Source organism: Mus caroli, chromosome 6 (genome assembly GCF_900094665.2).
Source record: "Mus caroli chromosome 6, CAROLI_EIJ_v1.1, whole genome shotgun sequence".
Classification (NCBI taxonomy): domain Eukaryota; kingdom Metazoa; phylum Chordata; class Mammalia; order Rodentia; family Muridae; genus Mus; species Mus caroli.
The window spans coordinates 144,132,126-144,155,398 of NC_034575.1; the positions used below are offsets into that span (position 1 = coordinate 144,132,126).

The 23,273-nt window shown below is 46.8% G+C and overlaps 1 protein-coding gene across 1 annotated transcript in view; it reads right to left on the bottom strand.

Moving 5' to 3' along the window:
• Itpr2 (inositol 1,4,5-trisphosphate receptor type 2) overlaps nucleotides 1–23,273 on the bottom strand; it is a 394,656-nt gene that overhangs the window by 289,795 nt on the left and 81,588 nt on the right. Inside the window, exons 9-11 of the mRNA XM_029478274.1 lie at nucleotides 21,368–21,463; nucleotides 11,304–11,348; nucleotides 3,349–3,500 (exon numbers count right to left, since the gene is read on the bottom strand). Of these exons, the coding sequence (XP_029334134.1) occupies nucleotides 3,349–3,500; nucleotides 11,304–11,348; nucleotides 21,368–21,463 (293 nt within the window). The remainder of the gene's footprint in view (nucleotides 1–3,348; nucleotides 3,501–11,303; nucleotides 11,349–21,367; nucleotides 21,464–23,273) is intronic.

Consider the following 23,273-nt stretch of genomic DNA (forward strand, 5'->3'; position numbering starts at 1 on the left):
CCTTCCCCCTCCCTTCTTCCTTTCCCTCACAACATGGAAGCTCTTAGCAACTGCTACTACACCATGCCTGCCTGCTACCATGTTCCCCACCATGATGGTCATGGACTCTAACCCTCTGGAACCATGAATCCCCAAATTAAATGCTTTCCGTTACAAGTTGCCTTGATCATGGTGTCCCTTCACTACAATAGAAAAAGCGACAAAGACAGCTGGCATCCAGAGTAGTTGAGATTGAGATATTTTTTTAAAACATTTCAAAGTAGATGTATAATGAGCTATCTAGAAATGAGACCCAAGTCTAGAGATGACATTCATGTGCCTTAGCCATCTCGCCAATGGTGACTTTATACAATATTTTAAATGCACATGTATTTTAACTGCAGTCCATCACATAGTCACGTGTAGGGTTTCCACTGTGGTATCAATACTGGTTCCTAAGATCTGCCACTTCTCCAGTCATGTCAGCTTAGATTTTCAGATCCAGGGGGCTTTCCGCCTGGATGTGCCCCTTGAGTCAGCCAACACTACTGGGTTGCAAGCTGAAGAGATGATAACCCAGAGTGATAGCGTGGTCTGCAAGGACTTAGGAACTATGTCACGGAGAAGTGTCTGCAGTCCGGCTGTGACACAGTCTGGCTGTCTACAGTTTAAGGGCACTGCTGTAGAATGACAGTTCAGGGAAGATTTCACGGTCTGTGCTCCAGGATCAAACCCCACCTCATGCACTTGTCCTTCTGAGTAACTGTCTCCTAAACTCCACTGTGTATAATCCCAAAGACCTGGTTGCAACATATGCCAGTTAAACCAGTGTCTAGAGAGAGGTGGATGTCAGCACTGGCTGCAGATTGTCAAGTGTCCCATTGCACAGGAAAGACTGGAAGCTCTGCTCTAAGCCTTTGATGCAAAACATCTAGTTTGGGGTTTGCTAGAAAAGGACCCTCTAAGCCCCCACTGCAGACCAAGGAATTACAAACTATCTGTATCAGATATCCATGGCTGATTTGGTGGTACAACCTGGATTAACATTTCACCCAGCTGGCTATAGTGTTGCTGTGGAACTCTGTCCTCTGAGCTTAAGGGCCATTACAGTCTTCATCAGACAGGCTTCATTGACCACTAGGATTGGACCTGCTGGTGCTCCCTCATGTGGTGGGGAGGTTAATTACACGCTCACCTCCGATTTCTGCTACTTGTTCCTGCATTTCCCAACTACATACAATCTCGGGAAGTTCTAGAATACACATGGTAAGCAGTTAGCTGATGGGAGTGGCATCTGTACAGCTACAGGGAGGTTATCACCCATGCTGGTGCCAGATTTTTCAGTGACATGATTGTCACCCACATTCCTGTAAGAAATCCTTCATCATGCTCCTGTAAGCAAACCCAGTGATTCCCTCACTGGATTTGAGTAGAACCCTTCCTTTGGTCTCTGTAGACGCCCTGGGTTTGGGCCTTTGGTCTTTTGTAGGTCCCCTGGGTTTGGAGACATTTGTTCAAATCCTTCTAGGAAAAAAGATTGTACCACAAGAGCTCGAAGTTTGAGAAATTCTGCATTTCATACTGGAATCCACTGGGTAATGCTTTTTAAAAGATGCCATATCCACATCTCACCCCAAGACTGACTTTCCTAGTCTCAGAATGACCCAGACCCACTCCTCAGATCTTTCTCAGCCAGTCTAACTCAGCTTCTGCCCTATGACCTATGAGCATTACCCAGGATGAAGCCAGGTAACCGTTATGAAGAACTTGACATGAGGCTTGGCGGGCACAAAGAAAGTATCGGAGGATTTCGGATGAGGATGTGAGAGTGGCTGGTGTTAAGAGTTTTTGTTATCTATAGCTCAGTGAATGACAGCTGAGAAGCCATGTTAACACAAATTCTTCTCAACACAGAAAAGGACTTCAAGCACTCTGAACAGCAGTAGCTAACACGCTGGCACAGCAAGACTTCCTAACCTTGTGGTGGGTCTATGCACCTGACCGTGGGTTCTTGCCACTTCCCTAAACAAATTCTCCTGCTCTGGATTCAAGATAGATCCCATTTCTGCCGACTTGGATCTAGAATGACTTAAGTTGGAGTAATGATTAAGATCCCCACACAAGAAGGCAGACACTTGGCCAAAGCAGCAGAGGGCGTGTCTTCTCGGGCTACACTGCAAAGCAAGTGGGTAGGAGAGATGGGCTCACACCAGGTCACCAGTCAGCAGCTCCCCTCACAAACAAGGTAATCATGGAACCTGTGTGATACTAAAGACATGTGTCTGCATTTTTGTGTGGTCCCTCCAGCTAACCACGGCCATCTGGCGGGCCCAACTTCAATGCTGTGTCATCACAGCCAAATTAGAACCATCCCACATGCGTAACAACATGGACAAGATACACTGTGTCTAGGAAAAAAAAGTTTAACAAAAATATTCACACTCATGCTAAAGAACCCAATAACCTCTCTACACGAACACTGGCTGGCTCGTCCCATGCCCCTTCCTCTTGCTTAGGTCGCACTACACTGGCCTCCTAACAAGCTGATTCCCCCTCTGACTTCTGCTGCCTAGAATGTTCCTCTCCGAAGGGAACCACTCAGTCCGTGCAGTCTTTCCTCAGAGAGGCCATTTCTGCACCCTCTGGCCTAACCTCACCCCCAGAGGTTTTTCTTTGAAGCACTTCATTATCTTTTTATAGGCCTCATGGAGATGGAACTCTGAAGAGACGCTTGCCTCTCTGCTTCCCAGTGTGTCTATACTGACTAAATCTCCATTTCTGCTATTCACTTCTGATTTGGCTCTTTTAATTGGCTTACTGAGCACATGAGACCAGACCTGGCTTAGGGCACTGGTTGTGACCCACAATCGAAACCAACCTCAGCTCACATGTTTATTGGTCCCGTGACTCTGTTTCTCCTTTCGATGCCCAGGGCCAGGCCTGCCTTGAAACTGACAGCCAACAGATACTTCCTAGCTGGGCCACTAACAAGATGAACAAGTAAATGAGCCAAGTGGGAATCTGACACCGAAGGAAACAAAATTTAGATTTTAAATGCTATTAGATTACCTTTCATTGCTGTGACCAAAGGCCGTTCAAGTGAATAAATGATTCTAATAAATTTTTCAGAACTCCTTTCATTTTAAATATTTATATGAATAAAATAAGCTATGTTTGCATGTTCACCTTAGAGTCAGAACATTTTTCGAGCATTGCCTTCACTCATGGTCTCTTCTACTGTGAAACTTGTATTAATATTACACGTTTCATTCCCTACTTGTTGGGGAAACTATTCAAAGAAACATCTGCTCAGCCTAACTTTTTACTCATTTGTTTATTTTTTTATTATTATTTTGTATTTCTTTTTACCTCGGAACCAGGCAGTCAGCTCTCTGCAGAGTTGTGGCGTCAAGTTCAAAAAGGGACGCGATGTCATTTCCATGTGGGACTGAAACCAGGGTGTACATGATCTTCTCCCCTGCCTGGCGTTTTTTCTTTGGTGTTGGAATCTCCCCGTCTTTCTGTGGAAGAGGTCCAAGGTTATTCACATTTAGTGTTAACTGCTCCAGCTAATTGGGACATAAGGTGTGAGCTTGCTCACCGTTCCTTCACTGAGTTACAGGAGTGTCTATCCTGAATCACCCTTCAGAAGACCAGGGCTCACAGCCTTTGTAATGATTGTGGGCAGTTGTACAGCCTATGTTCCCGGGAGGGGTGGTCTAATCTGAGCATGCCCTTGGGCACAGCAGTTATGGCTCCTACTCTGGTGGCTGTATACCAATTTACAACATAATGATTTGATCCTCCACATTTAAGTCACCAGAACTCTCTAAATGCCACGGACTCAAGAAGACATATAAATGACCAGTGACTATAGGAAAACATGCTCAGCCCACTAGTTATGGGGGGGGGGAAGGTAAATCAAAACCACAGCGAAGCCGGGTGTGGTGGCGCATGCCTTTAATCCCAGCACTCGGGAGGCAGAGGCAGGCAGATTTCTGAGCTCGAGGCCAGCCTGGTCTACGAAGTGAGCTCCAGGACAGCCAGGGCTANACAGANAAACCCTGTCTCGAAAAACCAAAAAAAAAAAAAAAAAAAACCCACAGCGAAGCAGACAGCCTCCCACAGCTAGGGACATAATGACCTAAGTCCAGAGATAAATGGCCAAAGGTGCAGAGCAAGGGAACCCTTGTATCCTGTGGGTGGGATGTAAAGTATTGTGAAAACACGTGGCCTGGGGGTTCTTCCTGTGGGCATGATGAAGTGAGAAAGATGCAGGGTCACGTTCAAGTGCACAAATGCAATCCCCACCTCACAAAGAGACCTGCACCCCAGGCTGGCTGAAGCACTAGTCAAAAAGCATTCATGTAAAACCCAAAGGCAGACAGACAGATGGATGGATAGACAAACTACAGACAATAGGAAGGAAGGAAAGGAGGAAGGGAGGAAGAAAGTGAGTTAAAGGATGTAGATTCATTGGCCCACAAAAAGAACGTGCAGTTTCGGTCAACTGTGAATGGCAGAGCAGCAGCTTTCTCTGGAGGCTCCAGACTGTGAAACCACAGCACTGACCTGCCAGTAACAGAGCAGGAAGGCTGGGGGCGGGTGATGGAGGGGCACGTGACCCTCTTGTAAAGAACCAAAGGAAGAACGTGTGTAACTGCAACATAAAACACTTCCCTCCCTTTCTCCTTCCTTCCTTCTTTTTAGACAGGGTCTCCCTAAGTAGCCCAGGCTGGCCTCAGACTCACAGCAGCCCTCCTGCTTCAGCCTGCCCCTGCCAAATCTGGAGTTAAGACCATGAGCAGCCGCTCCCGACTGGAGTTTCCTCTCAAAGACAGAGGCTGCCATGAGCTCTGATGTTAAAGACAGCACTGATTATGGTGAAGAAGGTGGCAAAAGGAGACTAAGTCAGAGGGGGGTCCCAACACTTGAGAGGCAGAGGCAGGAGGATCTCTGTGAGTTCAAGGGCAACCTGGTAGCCTCTTCTCCAAAATGAATTCCAGGACAGCAGAGTTTTACAGAGAAACCCTGTCTTGAGGAAAAGGAGTGTGGGGCAGGGATAGGAAGTTTGTTTTCAGTTACATCCTTGGGGACATAAAAACTTTTAGAGAATCGAGCATACTCAAGCTGGGGTATTTACAGTGGCAACAAGCTGTCAGCAGAGCTTGTGGATTCTGCAAGTCTATTGACGCCAAGAGAATCACAGATATGGCAAGCACTGTTCCTTCCTTTAGAGGAGGTGACCACGAAGGTAAGAGCACAGAGCTGAAGAGCCAGCTCCTAAATGATCTTCCTGGACACTAGGCAGTGAGATCCAGCAATATCTCAGTCCACTTGCTGCTGTTGCAACCAAGCCCCACAGACCGGGTAATTTCTTAGGTCTCGATTCTGGAAGCAGGGGGCTAAGCACACGGAGGTGTCAGCTGTTGAGGGCCTTGGTGCTACAATGTGACATGGAGACTACCACCCCATGAGCCAGAACCACCAAGCCCCAGCCTGGTTCTGCAACAAGCCACGCTAACCCACTAGCCTAGGAATCCAGGAGTGAGGTCTCTCCATCACTGACTCCTCATGCCCACTCCTCCCAGAGAACCCCACCCCACTGTGACACTGACGATCAAGTTTCCAACACAGGCAGGACATTCAAAGGACAGCAGGCCATAAGGGGCTTATGTAGACAGGAGACGCTATAATCAAAATACTACTGAGCTCAGGGAGACCAGCTCTTCTGAGTTACACAGAAGGAGAGCCAGATTGCAACAGTCTGGTGTAGAGGACAAAAGAAGTTGCAGTGTTCTTGGGAAAGTATTGTATCACTAAAAGGAATACATTGTGTCACAGTTCGCTGACTGAGCTCTCCCTCCACTTAGTATAACCCAGCTTTTGATGCGCATACTCTTTGGGGGAAAATGTGCTAAACGGATGCAGCTATTTAGGGCTATTTAGATTGACAGTATTGACAGTGTAGCCTGTACTTCAGTCCTCTGTAAGTTCATACTGGGGTTCAATCCTCTTTTCACCCCACTTTTGAAATGCTAACCAGAGGATTTTCTAGAATGACAAGAAGATGTCAGGTCTAGATTCCTCTACTGCTCTTCTTGGTAATGTCTCTCTCCGGGACCCAACCAGAGTAGCCAGGACCCTCTCTGTATTTTGACACTTGCACTGCAATGATTCTTTTCAAAATATGTATTTTAAAAATGTGCTAATTAGGGTTAATTAAAACAAACCACTGCAAATTGTTAATAGTATGACTTGTGGCTTTATTGTAACTACATAGAACACATGGAATGTGTTCTGCTTCTCCATCCTTCCTATTGGCCTTTGCAAAAATAGTTCTAATGCATAGAAAATGTCTGTTCATAAATAATTTCACAACTGTGTATGTGGAGGAGCATCCGACATGCCTACATGACTTTTACAAGAGCCTTGTTGGAAGCTTCCTGCTTCGACTCTCCCACGCTCTGGCTAGTTTATTTAACAAACTCCATTTCATAAACAGTTTGGAAGTAAGCATCAAGACTGCCCCTTAGAATTTTTAAGCAATTAAATATGTATAATGCATTATGAGCATAGCAGGCACCTGGAAGCTGTTTTTCTAAGCAGACTCCACTCTTGAGCCACAGGCTGGCTTAAGACAGGATGGAGCCTGGCCTCTCCAAACACCTTGCATTTCTGTCTCCTTCATTTCCACTGAGACCTTGCACGTAGGCACTACACACTCAAAGAACATCTGTATCCCTTACCTATCTCGGTGCCCTCAGAGACTAAAGGCACAGAGACATCATTGTCCTGAGCCTGCAGCCACCTTGGATCCCGAGAGAAACCCACAAAGGACACACAGTCCCCCAGTGAGGTGAGTACCAATGAGGGCATTCAGCTACACTCTCAGCAGAAGCGATCATTTTGTGGGAACCGAGTGGTGCACTCAACAGTAACTTCTTCATACCTCCTGTGGAACCTGGTCTGAGAAGTGGTGACCAGACTGAGCCCTGACCAGGGCTGCATGGTTACATCTAGGTCTTCCTCTGTTTAGAGCCAAGGCTTCTGTCAGGACCCTGAAGACAGCCGAGCTCACTGGCCTCTTTCACCTGCTCCTCCTCCCACTGTAGCCACACTGAAACGTCCCCTCCCTCTGCTTTCCCTCTCAGTCTTCTCTCTAATTCTTGTGTCAGGATGTCAAGCCCGGCCTGTCAAGTCGCCAGAAAGCTTTAGTGATACACATAATAATGAGTGTAGCTTCGATAAACAAGAAAGGCAACCCTGCCTCTTTACAGCATAAAGAAAATTCTGTCCAAACTCATGAGCGTTGTGGATGCTGCTTATAAAACCCTCGATATTTAAGGGGACAAAAAAGGGGACACAGGAACTGTGGCTCCCTGCAAAGAATTGTGGAAGTGTCACAGTTTGCCTGCCATCATAAAAATGGAAAAGTAACCAAGGGAGCTTAAACAGGTGCCAGTTCACCGCCGGGAAGCTCTCTCTGACACACACCCAGCTCAGGAGCCCGGGTCTCAGATTGCCACCTGGTTGCTTATTAGCACATGCTAGTTGCTTACCAAACAGGCATGTTTCATAAGTTTGTGTATGTGTGGGTGTACATGGGAGTGTGTGTGCATGTTCCCATGTATGGGTGCAGGAGTGTGTGCATGTGAGTGTGTAAGAGTGTGTATGAGTGTGAGTATATATATATGAGTGTGTGTGTGTATGAGTGTTTATGAATGTGTGTATTGTGTGAGTATATGTGTATGGTTATAGGTGACTGTGAGTGTGTATATGTGTGTATGAGTGTGTGGATATGTGAGTGTGTGTGAGTATCAGTGTGTGTACATGTTCTCATATGTAGGTGCAGGGTGTATATATGTATGTGAGTGTCTGTGTGAGTATATGTATGTATGTGTATATGAGTGTGTATGTGAGTGTGTGTGAGTGTGAGTATGTGTATGAGTGTGTGTCTATGAACAGGTGTATGTGTATATGTGAATGTATGTGTATGGATATAGGTAAGTGTGTATGTGTGTATGAGTGTGTGGGTATGTGAATGTGTGTAAGTTTGAGTGTAGTATGCATTTTCTCACATGTAGGTGCAGGGTGTGTGTATGTATGTGAGAGAGAGTATGTGTATGTAAGTGTGTGTGTGTGTGTGTGTGTGTGTGTGTGTGTGTGTACCAGAGGTCAATCTTGAACCTCATTTTTTTTTTTAGACAAAGTCACTAGAAGTTAGATCTTGACAAGTAGGCTAGACTGGCTGGCCAGCAATCCCCAAGGACCTGCCTGTCTCCCCACAATGCTGGAGTGACAGGCAGGCACCACCATAGCCAGCTATTTTTAAGTGGTGCTGAGGTTGAACTCTGGTCCCCATGCTTGCAAAGCAAGCACTTGACTGACTAAGCTGTCTTTCAGCCCCAGATGGCATTCTTTTTAAACTAGAAAGAAAAAGCACTGATCTCCAGGGCTGCATAGGGAAGGCTGCACAGTGAGGGCTGCACAGGGAAGGCTGCACAGGGAGGACTGCACAGGGAGGGCTGCACAGGGAGGCACTGCACAGGGAGGTACTGCACAGGGAGGGCTGCACAGGGAGGCACTGCACATGGTGGGCTGCACAAGGAGGCACTGCACAGGAAGACTCTGCACAGGGAGAGCTGCACAGGGAGGCACTGTACAAGGAAGGCTGCACAGGGAGGGCTGTACAGGGAGGCACTGCACAGGGAGGCACTGAACAGGGAGGGCTGCACAGGAAGGCACTGCACAGGGTGGGCTGTGCAGGGAGGCACTGCACAGGGAGGCACTGCACAGGGAGGAACTGCACAGGGAGGCACTGAACAGGGAGGGCTGCACAGGGAGGCACCTGCCCTGATGCAAAGCCACAAGGGAGCTGATGGCTCTGCTCCTGCTCTAGCCCCCTCTCCTGAAAAGGTGTACTTCAGGGCACCCCAGGACACCTTTGTGTTGAGTCATGGTGAGTCACTGACTTTAGATTGAACATCACATTGCCTGTGCTGTTGGAGCCTAAGACATGCTGGGAGAAGCCCTGTCTGACTTTTGGAGCTGACGTACAGGCTGCAGAAGGCTGCTACATTTCTGTCATGGCTCTCCCCTCCCTCCTCAGCCCAAGCTCCAGCTCTGCTTGGGGAAGCCACACATCCCAGGCTGCTTCCGGAAGCTGCCAGGAGTTTCTCTGTCTCTGTAAGCCTCATCCCCAGAGCTTCCTGAGGGATCCTTTCTGCTTTCTAAGTGCACATCTTACTGCCAGTGGGCCTGCAGTGAAACCCATGGATGGCAATGTGAGATCTGATAGAACCTAAACCCCCATCTCCAAATTCTACAGATCAGAATTTGAAAGTGCTTCTTCAACAGTCTCCTTTTTCTAGAACATTTCCATGTATATAAACACGGGCAGGTCTGTTCCTGGCCACAAAGGAGGATTTTGATGCTCAGAGGACATCTGAAAATTTCTGGACACATTTTTGGTTGTCACAGCTGAGAGCTGGGGTGGGGTGAAGCTGCTAACACCCAGTAAGATGAGATCAGCATGCTGGCATCAGCCTGCCTTCCAGAGGGTGCCCCACTACCATTAAGGGAACACCCGCTACGACTTAGGCAGAGGACACCCCTCTTCTCATACAGAGGTCATCTTGCCACCACCACAAAGAATTATCTGGTCCACGTGCCAATAATGCAGAGGCTGTGAGACCCCAACAGAACTGCCTTCAAAATAATCAGATCCCTTGCCACATAAATATGTTTGGTAATACGAATGGCATTACAGAGAATTTAAAAAAAAAAAAAAAACATCCCCTCTGCAGAGCCATCTGAAAAAATGTGGACCTTCGAGAAGAAGTAATGACCATCAGGTTCCCAGCTGGGCTTGACACGGTGCCAATGTTTACCGGGTGCACAGGGAAGCTGTGCATTTGTAAGATTGGAAATAATGGACCCCTTTGTAAAGTGAACACAGCAATTTGGCCTTAATGGGAGCCCCGACACACACAGCCTCATTTCTGCAGCACCCTGCATTAACCTCTGAGATTTCCAAAATGGAAGGTGACGTTTTGATAAAGGTTTCTGAATTACAGGAAAAAATATTAGCAGGTCATTAAGTCGGCAACGCGGGGAAAATTAAGGGGAAAATCAGCATCATTGCCATCAGTGTTACTGGAACTCCGCAGGAGAGGCAGGTGCTCTGTTTTGGGAAATTGATCTTCTCTGTCACAGGCTGTAGATTGACTCTAAGAACCCCTCTCCTCTCCTCTTCAGACAGAAGTGTAATTACTGCAATGTGACAAACAGACTATGGAACAAGAAGCCACACTGTGCGCACTACACCTTCACGGGCTCAGTTTTCTTTACAGTCAAACTTGAGGCTCTGGAGACAGGCTCATTAAACCAAACCTCTGCTGCTGGCTGGCTCTCACAGGAGACTGGCACAGTCCAGAATGCAGACCACCTGCCCTGTGTGTGGTTACAGTGAGTCTGGGGATAAACTCTCAAACGCAGGCGTGTTCTTCTCAGCTTTAGTGGCGTTGAGGAATGAGGAGAGCAGCGCAGCCAAACAAGGCTTGATTAGTGAGGAGGGATGTCACCCTGAGTCTACTGCTTAGCACAGAATCCTGCTTCCTAACCACTCCGTGAAGCTGCATTTTCTGTGTCCACCCACTCTGCTCAACCCACACAGCCAGCTGCATGGCCACCGTCCACGCAGGAAGCAGAGCAGAGCTGTAATTAAGCCGCACAGTGGGAACGTTTGATGGGTGCCTTCCTAGAAGCAACTTGTCCCCCAGTACTGAGAACTGAACCTACAGCCTCACATGTAAACCCTGTATCATGAGCTACCCCTCCAGCCCTCTTTATAACTTCTTATTACATTTAGTTTTCATGTATGTATGTGCATGGGTGTAGGGGACAGATGCCACATGTAAAGTCAGAGTCTACTCTTGTGAGTTGGTTTTCTCCTTCTACCATATGGGTTTGGGGAACAGAGTTCAGACCCTCTGGAAACACCCAAGAACCATTTCACTGCCCGCCCCCCTTTTAGATCATACTTCCATGTACTTCTGGAGACTGAACCTAGACCTACCATAGCCTTTTTCCCAGAAGCCTCGACGTCTTGCAATAACCAGTCTTCAAGAGGCAGGAAATCCCTTAGCGCCCCCTGCTGGCAGGGAGGGGGATAGCATCTGAGCCCACATGCTTCTCTTACCATTCCTTCAATTAAGAATGGGGTCCTAGTCTTCAAGCTTGTTAGTTAAAATGTCTTTTGATTTATTCGTATAAAATAAGATGTGGAACATTTGAGACAAACTGACAGAAAGTCTACTCACCACATTTTTTCCTTCATTTTGAGCATCTCGATAGTCAGGATTAAGCTGAAAAACAAAGCACATTTTTGTTTTAAATTAAAAGTGCCAGTAAGAATGTGCTGAACCTGGGCCCATAAGATGTCCCAGTGGATAAAGCATCGCTGAAAGCTGGATGATCTGAGATCAATCCCAGCATGCACCTTGTCTCTCCCTCTTCCCCATCTATCTCTCTCTCTTCTCTCTCTCTCTCTCTCTCTCTCTCTCTCTCTCTCTCTCTCTCTCTCTCTCTCTCACACACACACACACACACACTGTGTACATGCTTAAATACCACACACACAAAGAAGATTCCTCCAGTGGTCCCACTACTGACCTGGAACCCAGACCCAAAGAATTTACCAAAGTGTGGTTGGCCAAGCAGGTTTGATAGGCCAATAGATTCATGATCAGAGATGATGCGAAGCTCAGAATGTAACAGGGCACAAGGCAGAGGGGCAGATGGAGGCCGGGGGCTTTCTAGGAACCACTACGAGACATGGGGAGAGGAGAAGAAGCCACAGGTGGCATGCCCACTGGAACCACACTTCATGAGAACATAGAGACAGCACTCTGCTATGAAGAAGAGTCAACAGAGCTTCATGACAAACCGCCAGCTGCCCTGCAACTGAGGACTTAGAACGACAACTGAAGTATTGTACTAGAGAAATAAAAATACAAAACAAGACCATAATCCACCCACCATGTGGCTTCACTCGGAGCTCATTTATCTGAAAATGGTGGAAGAGAGCTGGGCTGAGGGAGGGAGGAGCTGTCGTCTGTGGCGTCAGCTACGCTGTGACACATGGTCACGTGGGCTTTGGCTTTGTACTCTTGTTTGTTTCTTATATTCCTTATATTATAATTATGTATAGCCATTACATACTATACATAAATCCCATCACAGATATAAATTTTTATTTTACATTTATTTATCTATTTACATATATTATACAAATATGTTACATTTATATTTATATATATATATATATATAAAATCTGTGGGTCAGTAGTGATCCCCAGTTTGGCAGAATCTGGACTCGCAAGCTTTGGGCACACCTGTGAGGGATTACCCAGGTTAGTTTAGCCTCTGACCTCGCCAGTGTGGTGGAGAAGAGTCCATTAAAGTAAGAGACAACATTGCTGGGTCTTGATCCTGCACCACCTAAAACTAAGAAGCGAGCTGTTTTGACTGTGGATGTGGCCAGTCATAGTGAGCTCCTGCCACTGTGACATCCTTGCCATGATGGAATGTAGCCAGAAACAGGTAAAGCAGAATAAACCCTTCTTTCCTTAAGCTGCCTGTGTTGGAGTATCTTATCTAGTAACAGAAATGTAACCAATGCAAAGTCAGCCAGACTGTATCTAAAGCTGTATCGAAGGGTTACATTTGATGAATTAGAATACTTAGTTCCAGATAATGGCAAATCCAAGCTCAGAGCCTTGGTTCACACATAAGCAGGATGTAAACAGAAATGGGAATTCGCCCAACCAAGCCCAACACAAAACAGCTTCTGCCCTTGGCGTTGCTGCCCACGTTCCACCACAGACCATGCCACACTCTAAACCCTTTCAAGATCACCCAGGCCTTTATTTTAAAGCTTCGGGCCTTGGGAAAAGTCATCCAGTCCCAGAGAACTGGGAGTCCTTGTCTACAAAATGAGGGGGAAACTCTATGATGGAGCCCCCAGTCTGTGAAGCCTATGGCTGAGCCCAAAGACTATGGAAATGCATAACTGAGTCCCAAATCTTTGAAGTCTGTGACTGAGCCCCAGATCTGTGGACATGTGAGACTGAGCCCCAAGCCTATGGAGACCCATGATGTCCACAGGTCTGTGTGGGTAAGGGTCACACGTCCCTGTCTTTGTCTGCTTACCAGTTATCTCCATCAGCCAGCAAAGCACAAACTAATAATGTTAAAAAGGGAGGGAGGAAAAAAGATGACATGGGCCTTCACTGTGGGCCTGACTGGGTTTACAATCACCTAAGAGACACACCTCTGGGACAATCTGTCAGGGTGCTAGCAGAGAGGTTTACTGAGGAGGGAAGACAGTCCAGAATGGAGCAACAACATCTCACAGACTGAAGAGCTCCAGGCTGAATAAAAAGACAAACTGAGACCGGCACCAACATCCATCTGGCTCTGCTCCTCAGGGTGATTGCCTCAGAGCCCTGCCACCTTGTCGTCCCCACCAAGATGGCCCATAGCCTGCAACTGTGGCAAAATAAACCATTTCTCCTTCTGTTGCTGTTGATAGTATTGTGTCATGTCTGTGAGAAAAGTTAATACCAGAGAGAAAGAAAAACACCCAAATAAACTTACAGCCACATGCATTCACAGACACTAACTGTAAACAATAAATTATGCACACCTCAAATTCTACTACTTTGTCTCTTCCCCAAATATTGTAACAGCTGTAGTTATCAAAGTAATTAGTGAATGATGCATAAAGAAGAATATTGCTAAAGAAGGAAGAAAAAGATGTGCTAAGGCAGTTCCTGGATATTTTAGGACTTTAAAGGAAAATATTTCATGATTCTAAAACACTGAATTGTAAGTCAGGCATGGTGGAGAGAGAGAGAGAGAGAACTCTTGTAATAAACACTAACAGAGCATCTTTAAGGAGAAAATTTTGTGACCTGTGCTATTTTAGGCAAGACTCCTCAGAAGGAAAATAAGACAGAAATAAGGTCAGCTATACTTCAAAGCAGAATTTTACCAGAGCTAGGAGAAAGAGATGAATAATTTGTAAATAACATAGATCACAGAAGGGATGGAGTGATCTGTGATGAGCTAATTTATACAAGAATTATTCCTGGAGGCTGGAGAGATGGCTTAGTGGTTAAGAGCATTGACTGCTCTTCCAGAGGTCCTGAGTTCAGTTCCCAGCAACCACATGAGGGCTCAAACCATCTGATGCCCTCTTCTGGTGTGTCTGAAAACAGTGACATACATACAGTACAGTATACTCATATGCATAAAATTTTTAAAAAGAATTTTTCCTGGTGTTCAAGGTAACCATTAAAGGGTGGGTTGAATTTTAATCAGGAGATAAGGGAGAGAGATAGCCACAAGTAAGAGAAGTAGGACTAGTTTGAGTTTGCAGAATCTCTTGTGTGATATTTCTTTAAAAATGTTTTTGAGAGTTCGTTCATTTAACTTCACAATTCCCCTTCTGAGAAATGTTCTTAATCCTTAATTCTTCACAGATGAGGAGTGGGCTACTGATGTCACTCAGAGCCATGTGTGACAGGTCTGAGGAATGCAAGCCACACCCTGAGAGACTGCAACATCTCCTGTCCTGCCTCCAGCAAGCAGAAAGGTGTGAGCCAAAACAGAGCGACTCCACAGATAGGCTCTTATGCTGAAGGAAAGATTTCCCTGGATCTCAGAGGCTTTTAAGCTAAAAGGAAGATCATACTGCACAAACGAGGCTGTTAAATGAATGGTGTTTGCATCAGTCTTATATGTTTACATTCATCAGCATCTAAGTGTAGAAACTGCCATGGAAAGATACGCTTATTTTGATTCCTAAGTTGTAATGCCTATAACTGAGGAGGAGAGGTGTCACTGTGGGGAAATGACCCAAGTTCTAAGAATATTTAGTGCATTTATAAGACTGAGATAGCCAAGATCAAATTCAGGATCCACAAGATGAAGGGAGTGGATGAGAGAATGTAGTGGTTACTGGCAATATCAACAGGTAGCCTTCATCAAAACACACAATTAAAGAGCAGTGTGCAGAAGAGAAAGTCAGGTCGTCACAAGAGTCGCGCTAGCTGTACCGAGTCAGATGCAGGATGCCAGCAATCTTACACTCACACAACAGAAGTAAACAGACTGGAATCACAGAAGCCCAGGATTCACGCTCATAGTCTTGCTTTCTAGTCCTTTGGCGGTGGGGGTGGGGGTGGGGGGGACAAGTGGGTTCCTGTATGCGGGTGCAGTACGTGTGGAGACCAGAAGAGGGCACCAGACCCTTTGGCAACATGAGCGAGGAGCACCAACCACACTGCAGGTCCCAGGGATCGCCTTCATCTGCTTAAGCAATCTCCCAGCTGAGCCATTTCCCTAGCTAGCTGCTGTTGTTTTGCTTTGGGGGGTTTGTTTTAGTTGGTGTTTGTTTCTTTTATTTTTATTTTTATTTTTTTTCCTAGAAAGTGTCTTCTATGTGAGCCTCAGACTCAACTTTACAGCTGCTGCTGCTGCTGCAGACAATCCTGGCCTCCTGCCTTCTCACTCTCAGAGCATGGGACGCCAAGACTGTCCTCTTCCAGCACTTTAGTGATTTTTTTTATTAACTGTACCTAGGAGTATTGGAGTTAGGAAGTAGGAGTTTAGTGCCATCTAGTGGACGCCTGACCTAGTTACAAACAAATAAGGGAGCCCATTTTCTTCACTGGTGTGTGTGTGTGTGTGTGTGTGTGTGTGTGTGTGTGTGTGTGTTGTACATCACTCACTTCTTTTTTTATTTGACACTGTATTTCGCTGGCTTAGAGCCCTCCTGATGGGCTAGGCTGGCTGGCCACAGAGCCTGTCTCCATTTACCCAATGGTGGGATTACAAACACAGGCCCCCATGCCTGGCCCTTCTCAGGTTAAGTCCTGAATGGCAAGGACCCCGTGCTTTCAAGGCAAGCAGCTTATCCACTGAGCTCTCCCCAACTCCCAAGTAACCTACTCTAGAAGAAAACATGAAAGCCAGGTGTGGCAGCATGCACCTGGGAGGTGAGGCAGGAATATCAGGAGTTCAAAGCCAGTCTCTGAAACATAGCAAGTTCAAGTCCAAACAACATGAGACCCTGGCTTGCCAAGCCAAAGGCCATGTGAAATCTTTAACAAAATTATTTTACATTTTTTGCTTTGTCTTGCTTTGGAAAGGAATACCAAGTTGTTGCTTTGGTGACTGAGCTCCACAGTGTGGAAATGTCTGAAGCGGTGAATGGGGAGCAGAGATGCTCGAGTGTTGCCCTTCCCACAGGGCAGGATTGGTTCCAAGGCTGTGTTAGCCGTTCCCATGATGACGTTGTTTTCTCTCCCACAGGTACGGTCCTGAACTTAAGGTCTCTAAGTCACAACGTCTGCACAGTTGTACAGTCCGCATCTGCCACCTTCACCTTGGCTGCCTAACTCATGTGTCCCAAGGAAGTGATATTACAGAGAGACAGGTGACAAGTCTGCAATCACATAAAGTCCAAATGTCTGAGTTACCTGTTCTGTAATTAAATGCTTATGTCTACATTTCAGTCATGGTTTTCCGGCCCTCTATGTTTCTGGAAAGTTAATCTGCATCTTCTAACACTGTGTGGCTGAGGCTCCTCATGCTGAGGAAGGGCATCTGCTAAACCTAAGCTATCCGTGGTCTTGCAGAATAAAACCCGCGTTGTATCCTCCAGTGCTGTCCTAAGCGTTGATGCTCTCTACATTCACCACAATGTAGAGCCTGTTCTTCAGTGTCTTACAACTGCGCATGCTCGGTGTACAAGCGATTGCGGAAGCCCCACTGCGCATGCTCGATGTACAATCGATTGTGGAAGCCCCATAGGAAGTGCTCTGCTTGCCTTGGACTCTGTTTCTACAACAACCATAAGCTCATCGTGTTCTTCTGAATGACTGAACTTCATAGCTGAATGCTGGTTTAACGGGTTGTGTCGGGGAACTGTGATCATAACACTGTAGGGTTTCTTTCTCTTTTCTGTTCTTAGTTTAAAGTTGCCATCTTTAAATTTACTGGTTTTAGCATGTGCACCGATGCATGATGGAAGCCATCAAACGGTAAGAGCCCGCAGCTCAATGGTGCGTTACATGGTTCCCATGGGGACTGCAGGAACCTGAGGACAGTAACCACACCTTAACACCTGTGCACCCAGCACCAAACCAGGTCAGCGCTTCCACATAGTAGGCATTCAGTAAATGACCTCGAAATTTCAGCTTAGTGAGGATCAAGGCTTCTTGGTCTCTGTGTTTTGGACTAGATAATTCTGTCAGGGAGGAGAAGGTAGCCCTCTGTGCTAGCCATCTTTGATGTCCAGTCCCTCTCACAACTGTGTCAATCAAATATCTCCAGATACTGTTAGAAACCTCTGGCAGACTGCATCAGTACAGCAGTTCAAGGCCAGCTCTGGTTGTTATATGTGGATTTTGTTTAAGGGTTGTTTATTTTAACTTTAAGGAAAACACAGACTCTCTGACACTAGAACCCCTTTTCTGTGAACAGAACTCCTGGGTTTGCAGCTGCTGTAGCTCCTCTCCACTCAGCCACCGCATCTAGTGAACACAGATTCAGTGAGACACTCGTCACACTGTGGAGCTGGGTAGGGGCCCTCCCTTATGAAGAACAAGACAGTCACTGACAGACATACACACAACGCACAGACAGAGGGACAGACACATAAACAACTACCCACTGTGATAGAGGCAAGGCTGACAGTGTCAGTCTCCCAGCTCCTCCTAGACCTGGGCTCACCACTTTACTGAGCTGGCTCAAGGTATTCCCTGTATAGCAGTTGGCTCAAACCAGAGTGCTATTGGCCTGTGTCCATGTGTGGCTATGCACAGGATCTGACGTGTTTGGTGTCTCCTGGAGACAGCACTTCCTACGTCAAAGCCTTGCAGATTTCCCTTCCCAAACAGACAGGTGTACTAACTACGCTGCCCTGTTCCACTTTCTCCCTCCTGGATTATCCCAAGAACAAGCAGACCCTGCTGGTGCATACCTACAATCCCAGCTACCTGCAAGGTGGAGATAGGATGGTCACAAGTTCAAGCCTAGCCTGGGCTACCTAGTGAGTCAAAGCCAGTCTGTCATTTATTGGAAACTAGACATGGAGGTATAGTTCATTAGCAGAGTGCCTGCTTCACACAGCCAGGGCTCTGGCTTCAAGCCTCAATAACACACACACAGAAACACACACACACAATGATACTTAACAAAGAAACGCCAAATATTGGTTACAGTGTGAGACATTCTCCCCCCACCCCCAGGGGAGAGCTGGGTAGGGTACATTATGAAGAACAAGACAACCACTGACAGACATACACACAATGCACAGACAGAGGGACAAACACATAAACACTGTGACAGAGCCAGTAGCTGGCTACAAGGGCCCTGATGCTAGTGGGAACGGGGTGTTGTTCTCCACCCTCTCCTTCCTCTCTCCAAGAGGGAAAGTACGTCGAGTTTCCTAGACTCTTGTGCACACAAGAGCTGAGCTGCACACTCCTGTCTTCTTTACTCCTAGCACAACCCCATATGACATATATGATAGCCTTGACCACACACACAAGGAAACTCAGATTCCGAGAGAGGTTAAATGCATAGCGTTTGGTGGCCAGGAGGCCATGGTCAAACCGGGGGTGGGGGGTCATAGTCTTTTATTTGTACAACTCTAGGCTCTCTCTGCCGCTGTAAATAACCATAAACTCAAAAGCAGCTAAGGATTAGGTCATCTGTTTTGATCAGGAATGTCTAAAACACATTCATAAGAGAGAGAGAGAGATCAAGGCCCTGGTGTGTTCAAGTCCCCTGCTGGGTGCTTCCCTTCCATGCAATAAAAGGACAATCCCCAGCCTGATTTTTGAAAAAATGTTATACAAAGCATCACCGGGGCCTTTGGGTTCCCTTTTATGAGTTTTGCTTCTCCCTGGGAAGGGCAGGCTGTGAGAACTCAGCCTGCTTCCCCTACTGCTGGGATCTCCATAAGAACTCTGCATGAAGCCACTTGGCTACACCTTGACCTGTGCAACAGTGCCCCCATCCCCCACCCCAACCCCATGCTCCCCATCCCCCCTCCAAACCTCGTGAAATTCTGCCCTGACTCCTGGTAACTGTGGTTCAGCCCACTCCCGTTTCCAGTTGCCCCAGCACCCCAGCACCCTAGAGTCTCGGGCTCCCAGGCTCCTGGGAGGTTCGTGTCTAAACATGTCACCCTCGTCACTCTCTCGCACCTCTGCTGAGATCATTTGTGCTGATGAGATCAAAATCTTCTCTATCAGCCATGCTCGATCCCCAAACTCCTAAATGCTGAGAAGCCTGGGGCCATCAATTCTGATACCTGGATATGTTCTGATTACCCAAATCAACCGTAATAAACTAAGGGGAGCGCTGGTGTGGCAATCAAGGGACCGTGCCTCTTTTGAAGAACACCTAAGCCAATTAGTTAATCATTAACTGAATTACTTTATTGATCAATGTGGCACTTCTATCAGTTTCTCCAGGTGGGCCACTGTCCTCGACAATCCTGCAAAGCTGAAATCCTTTTGCCTGTGCTATGAGTGGGCTCCTGTTGGTTTCTGCCACCTGCAGACATCTTCAAGCTCTGTCTCCCTGCCATCACCAGGATGCCCCCTTGGTCCTCAGGATTGCTCAGTGGTGTCTTCCCTGTCCCCTACCCATGGCTCCATCTCTTCCAGGGACTCCACAATAGTTGCAGTCACCCCTGCCCACTGGCACTTGCTTTAGGTGACAGAAGTGTCCCCATCTGGGACACCCCGTGTGGGATGCTTAATGTGCAAACACTATACCACTTTCACTTTGGTAGCCAACAGATGGCTCAAAGCTACCACACCGGACAGATCAGTTCCAATTACTCTTCTTTAAACGCAAATTCAACAACATTCCTTAGCTTCAAAGATAACTGCCCACCCTCTTCCAGTTCACAGACAAGCCCTGAGCTACATTTCTGCTCAGGTCAACTCCCCTTCAACCTTCCAGAATAACCTTCCAAACACAGACATATCCACGCAACAATGGATCAGCCATTGGACCCCACACACTTCCTTGTATGAAAGCAAGCTGAATTCACATGAGGAGGAGTTCCTTCCCTCTCCGTAGTGTGAGCCATAAAAGCCAGCTGCTGCTCATGATGGGACGGATAAAGAATGTGAGCCTGATATCACTTGAGCTACACAGCACCAGAAGGAAACAACCATGTCCATAACACACAGATGTGGGAAGAGTGAAACCACACAGAACATTCTAAACCAAGCCACATGCATAAGCAAACCAGCTGCCCGTTCCGTTCCATGGGCCTCCTTTGACAGCTTCTGCCGCCATGCTGGGGATGGAGCCAGGGCTTGCTGTGCATGTTAGCAGGTTCTCTGCCACTGAGCCATATCCCCAGCCCCTGTGGTAGTGGTTTGGATTTTCAAGTCTTTGACTAATGTTTTCATCTTAAAAATAACTCCCGTGCCAGAGCTAGAGAAAGAGCTCTGCCAATAAAGTGCCCCCCTTGCAAAGATAAGGGCCTGAGTCTGATCCTCAGAGCCCACGCAGGGGAGAGAAGGCTGGGTGGTTGCACATGCTTATAGCCCCAGGTCTAGAAAGGTAAAGGCATGGTCCCAAGCCGACCAGCCTGACCTCATCAGCTAGGACAGTAAAATGAGAGATCCTGTCTCAAAATCCAAGGTGGGTGGACTCCTGAGCAAAGAGACATGAGGCTGACCGATGGACTCCATACACAAACACCCACATGCATATCCATCCTCCACATACATATATGAACACATGAAAACACACATTGCATATAACAAAACCATAGTAATTCATGATCTAACAGTGACAGTGGATTGCAGTGGGCAACTTGGTGAGCTCTAGCATCAGCTGAGAGAAAGGTCTCTGTGCACACAGGTGGGGGATCAGCCCGAGAAGGCTGAGGTAGAAAGACTTGGCCACTGTGGGCAGCATCATCCCCTAGGCTGGGACCTTAGACTGCATTAAGAAGGAGAAAGCGGGCTGAGCACTAGCATTTAAGTCTCTGCCCCCTACCATAGACTGGCTGCTTCAAGTTCCTGCTGCCCAGACTTCATCATGATGGGCTGTACCTTACAGCCATGAGCTGAAAGAATTCTTTTCCTACCTGATCTGCTTTTTTCTGGGTATATTATCAAAACAACAAGAAAAATAACAAAACTACCAACCCAGAATTATCATGGGCAAAAACTGAGTTATATAAACTGGCCCTGACACGACACTGACTTTTGCAGAAAGGAGTTTCCTTATTCATTATTTCAGAAAGAGAGAGACTAACAGCACAGTGTCCAAGCCTCACCTCTGCAGCTAAGTAGTTCCCAGTTGCAAGATGCTTAAACCTGAACAGGCTGTTCCACTGTCCTGCACCTCCGCGGCATGGATCATGGTGAACCACCTAAAGAGAAGGAGAGTCTAGTGACCAAATGGTATCTACATGTCAGTCAGCAAGAGTCAACATCCAGAGTATCCTGCTGTGTGGCCAAAGCCATCATATATAGCAATGTAGAAGAAAAATAAAACTTTCCATCATAGAGCAAGAAACATGCCATGCCTCGCTTGTGGGTGCCCATGCCTCACACCTGTAAATGCTGTCTTAATACAAAAGTTCTGTCAGGGGATACCTGCTCACAAGTGAAATCCCAGTGCTTGGGATGATGAGAAACAGGACTGCCCAAATGCTCAAGGTCCCCTTGTGCTGCACAGTGAGTCCCAGGCCAGCCTGGGCCACAAAATGAGACTCTGCCTAATGCATACCATTACTAGGCCACAGAATTGGAAACGTCTGAGCAAAACACCAGCATCAAAGCCAGGCTCACACAGGCTGCATGAAACCCTTTCCAGGAGTTGTATATGGACCTTACTTCCTGGCCTGTACCATGTCTGATTTTCCTGTTACTCTCTACTTTAATGACAATTATTTTCTTATATTTTTGTCAAGAGCAACTTAGCCCGCTCTGTTACTGGCTCCCTTACTCCCGACCTTGCAGGTCTCATGCCTACCTTGGCACTCTCTTTTGCCTGTACCTGAGCAGCACACCCTCTGACCACCTTGTGCTAGTCCTCTCTGAGACAGGGTGCAAACAAGTTTGCTAAAAAATGCTAAAAATGGATGCTATGCTACCTAGCTTTTACTGTCAACTTGACACAACCTAGATTCACCTGGGAAGAGGGTCCTCAATTCAGGAACTGCCTACATCAGATTGGCCAACAGGCACGTTGTGGGGATCTTTTGGATTGCTCATTGACATAAGAAGGCACAGCCCACCATGGGCAGCACCATCCCCTCTGCAGGAACACTGGACTTTATATAAGAGCAGGCTGAGCATAGGCCCCAGTGAGCCAGCAAGCAGCATGCCTCCATGGCTTCTGCCTCAAGTTCCCATTAGAGTTCCCTTCCTCCCTGCCTTCCCTAGGGGATAGACTGTGACCTGGAACTGAGAGCCAAACCAACCCTCTCTTCCTTCCCAAGTTGCTTTTCACCCTGGTGTTTATCACAGCAAAAGAAAGTGGAGTAGGACAGATAGAAACATTAGTCATTAAATGTGAAATGTGATGACATTTATTTTAGTTCTTCTGCTACAGTGCAAGTATTTCATTCTGATTTTAACCCCAAAAACCTGTCAATTTTATGTTAGGTCACTACAGAAACCATTGCAAAACATATGGCTTCAACTCAAGGAGTGAAAGCCAGCTGTGATTTATTTCTGCATGAGGCTGAAGCTGGAGGATCACTCCAAAATTGAGGCCAGTGTAAGATACAGAGAGGCAGCTGTATGAAAGAGACAGGGAGAGAAGAATGGTGGGAGGAAAGGGGGAAGAGAGGGGAGGGAAGAAGAAAGGGAGGGAGGAGGAGGGAGGAGGAAGAAGGAGGTGTTATGTTTGAACTGTTACAATTGCTGCTGTAGGCTACAGAGTCCATTAGATCTCAGAACTGGCTTGTTCACAAGAACTATGTATGTCTTATTTCCTCCATTGTTTGGAATAGTTCCTTAAACAAAAAGCCACATCTTATCCATACTGCCATTTTTAATTAGTGAAAGCTTTCAGAAATAAAACATTCTCTTTCTCTGTCACGGAGTCTTGATACGTATCTCTGGCTAGCCTGAAACTTGCTTTGGAGACCTGGCTGGTTTCAAACTTGTGGCTGTCCTCTTGTCTCAGTCTGGTGAATAGCATTCTTAACTAGGAGTCTCTTGATTTCAATA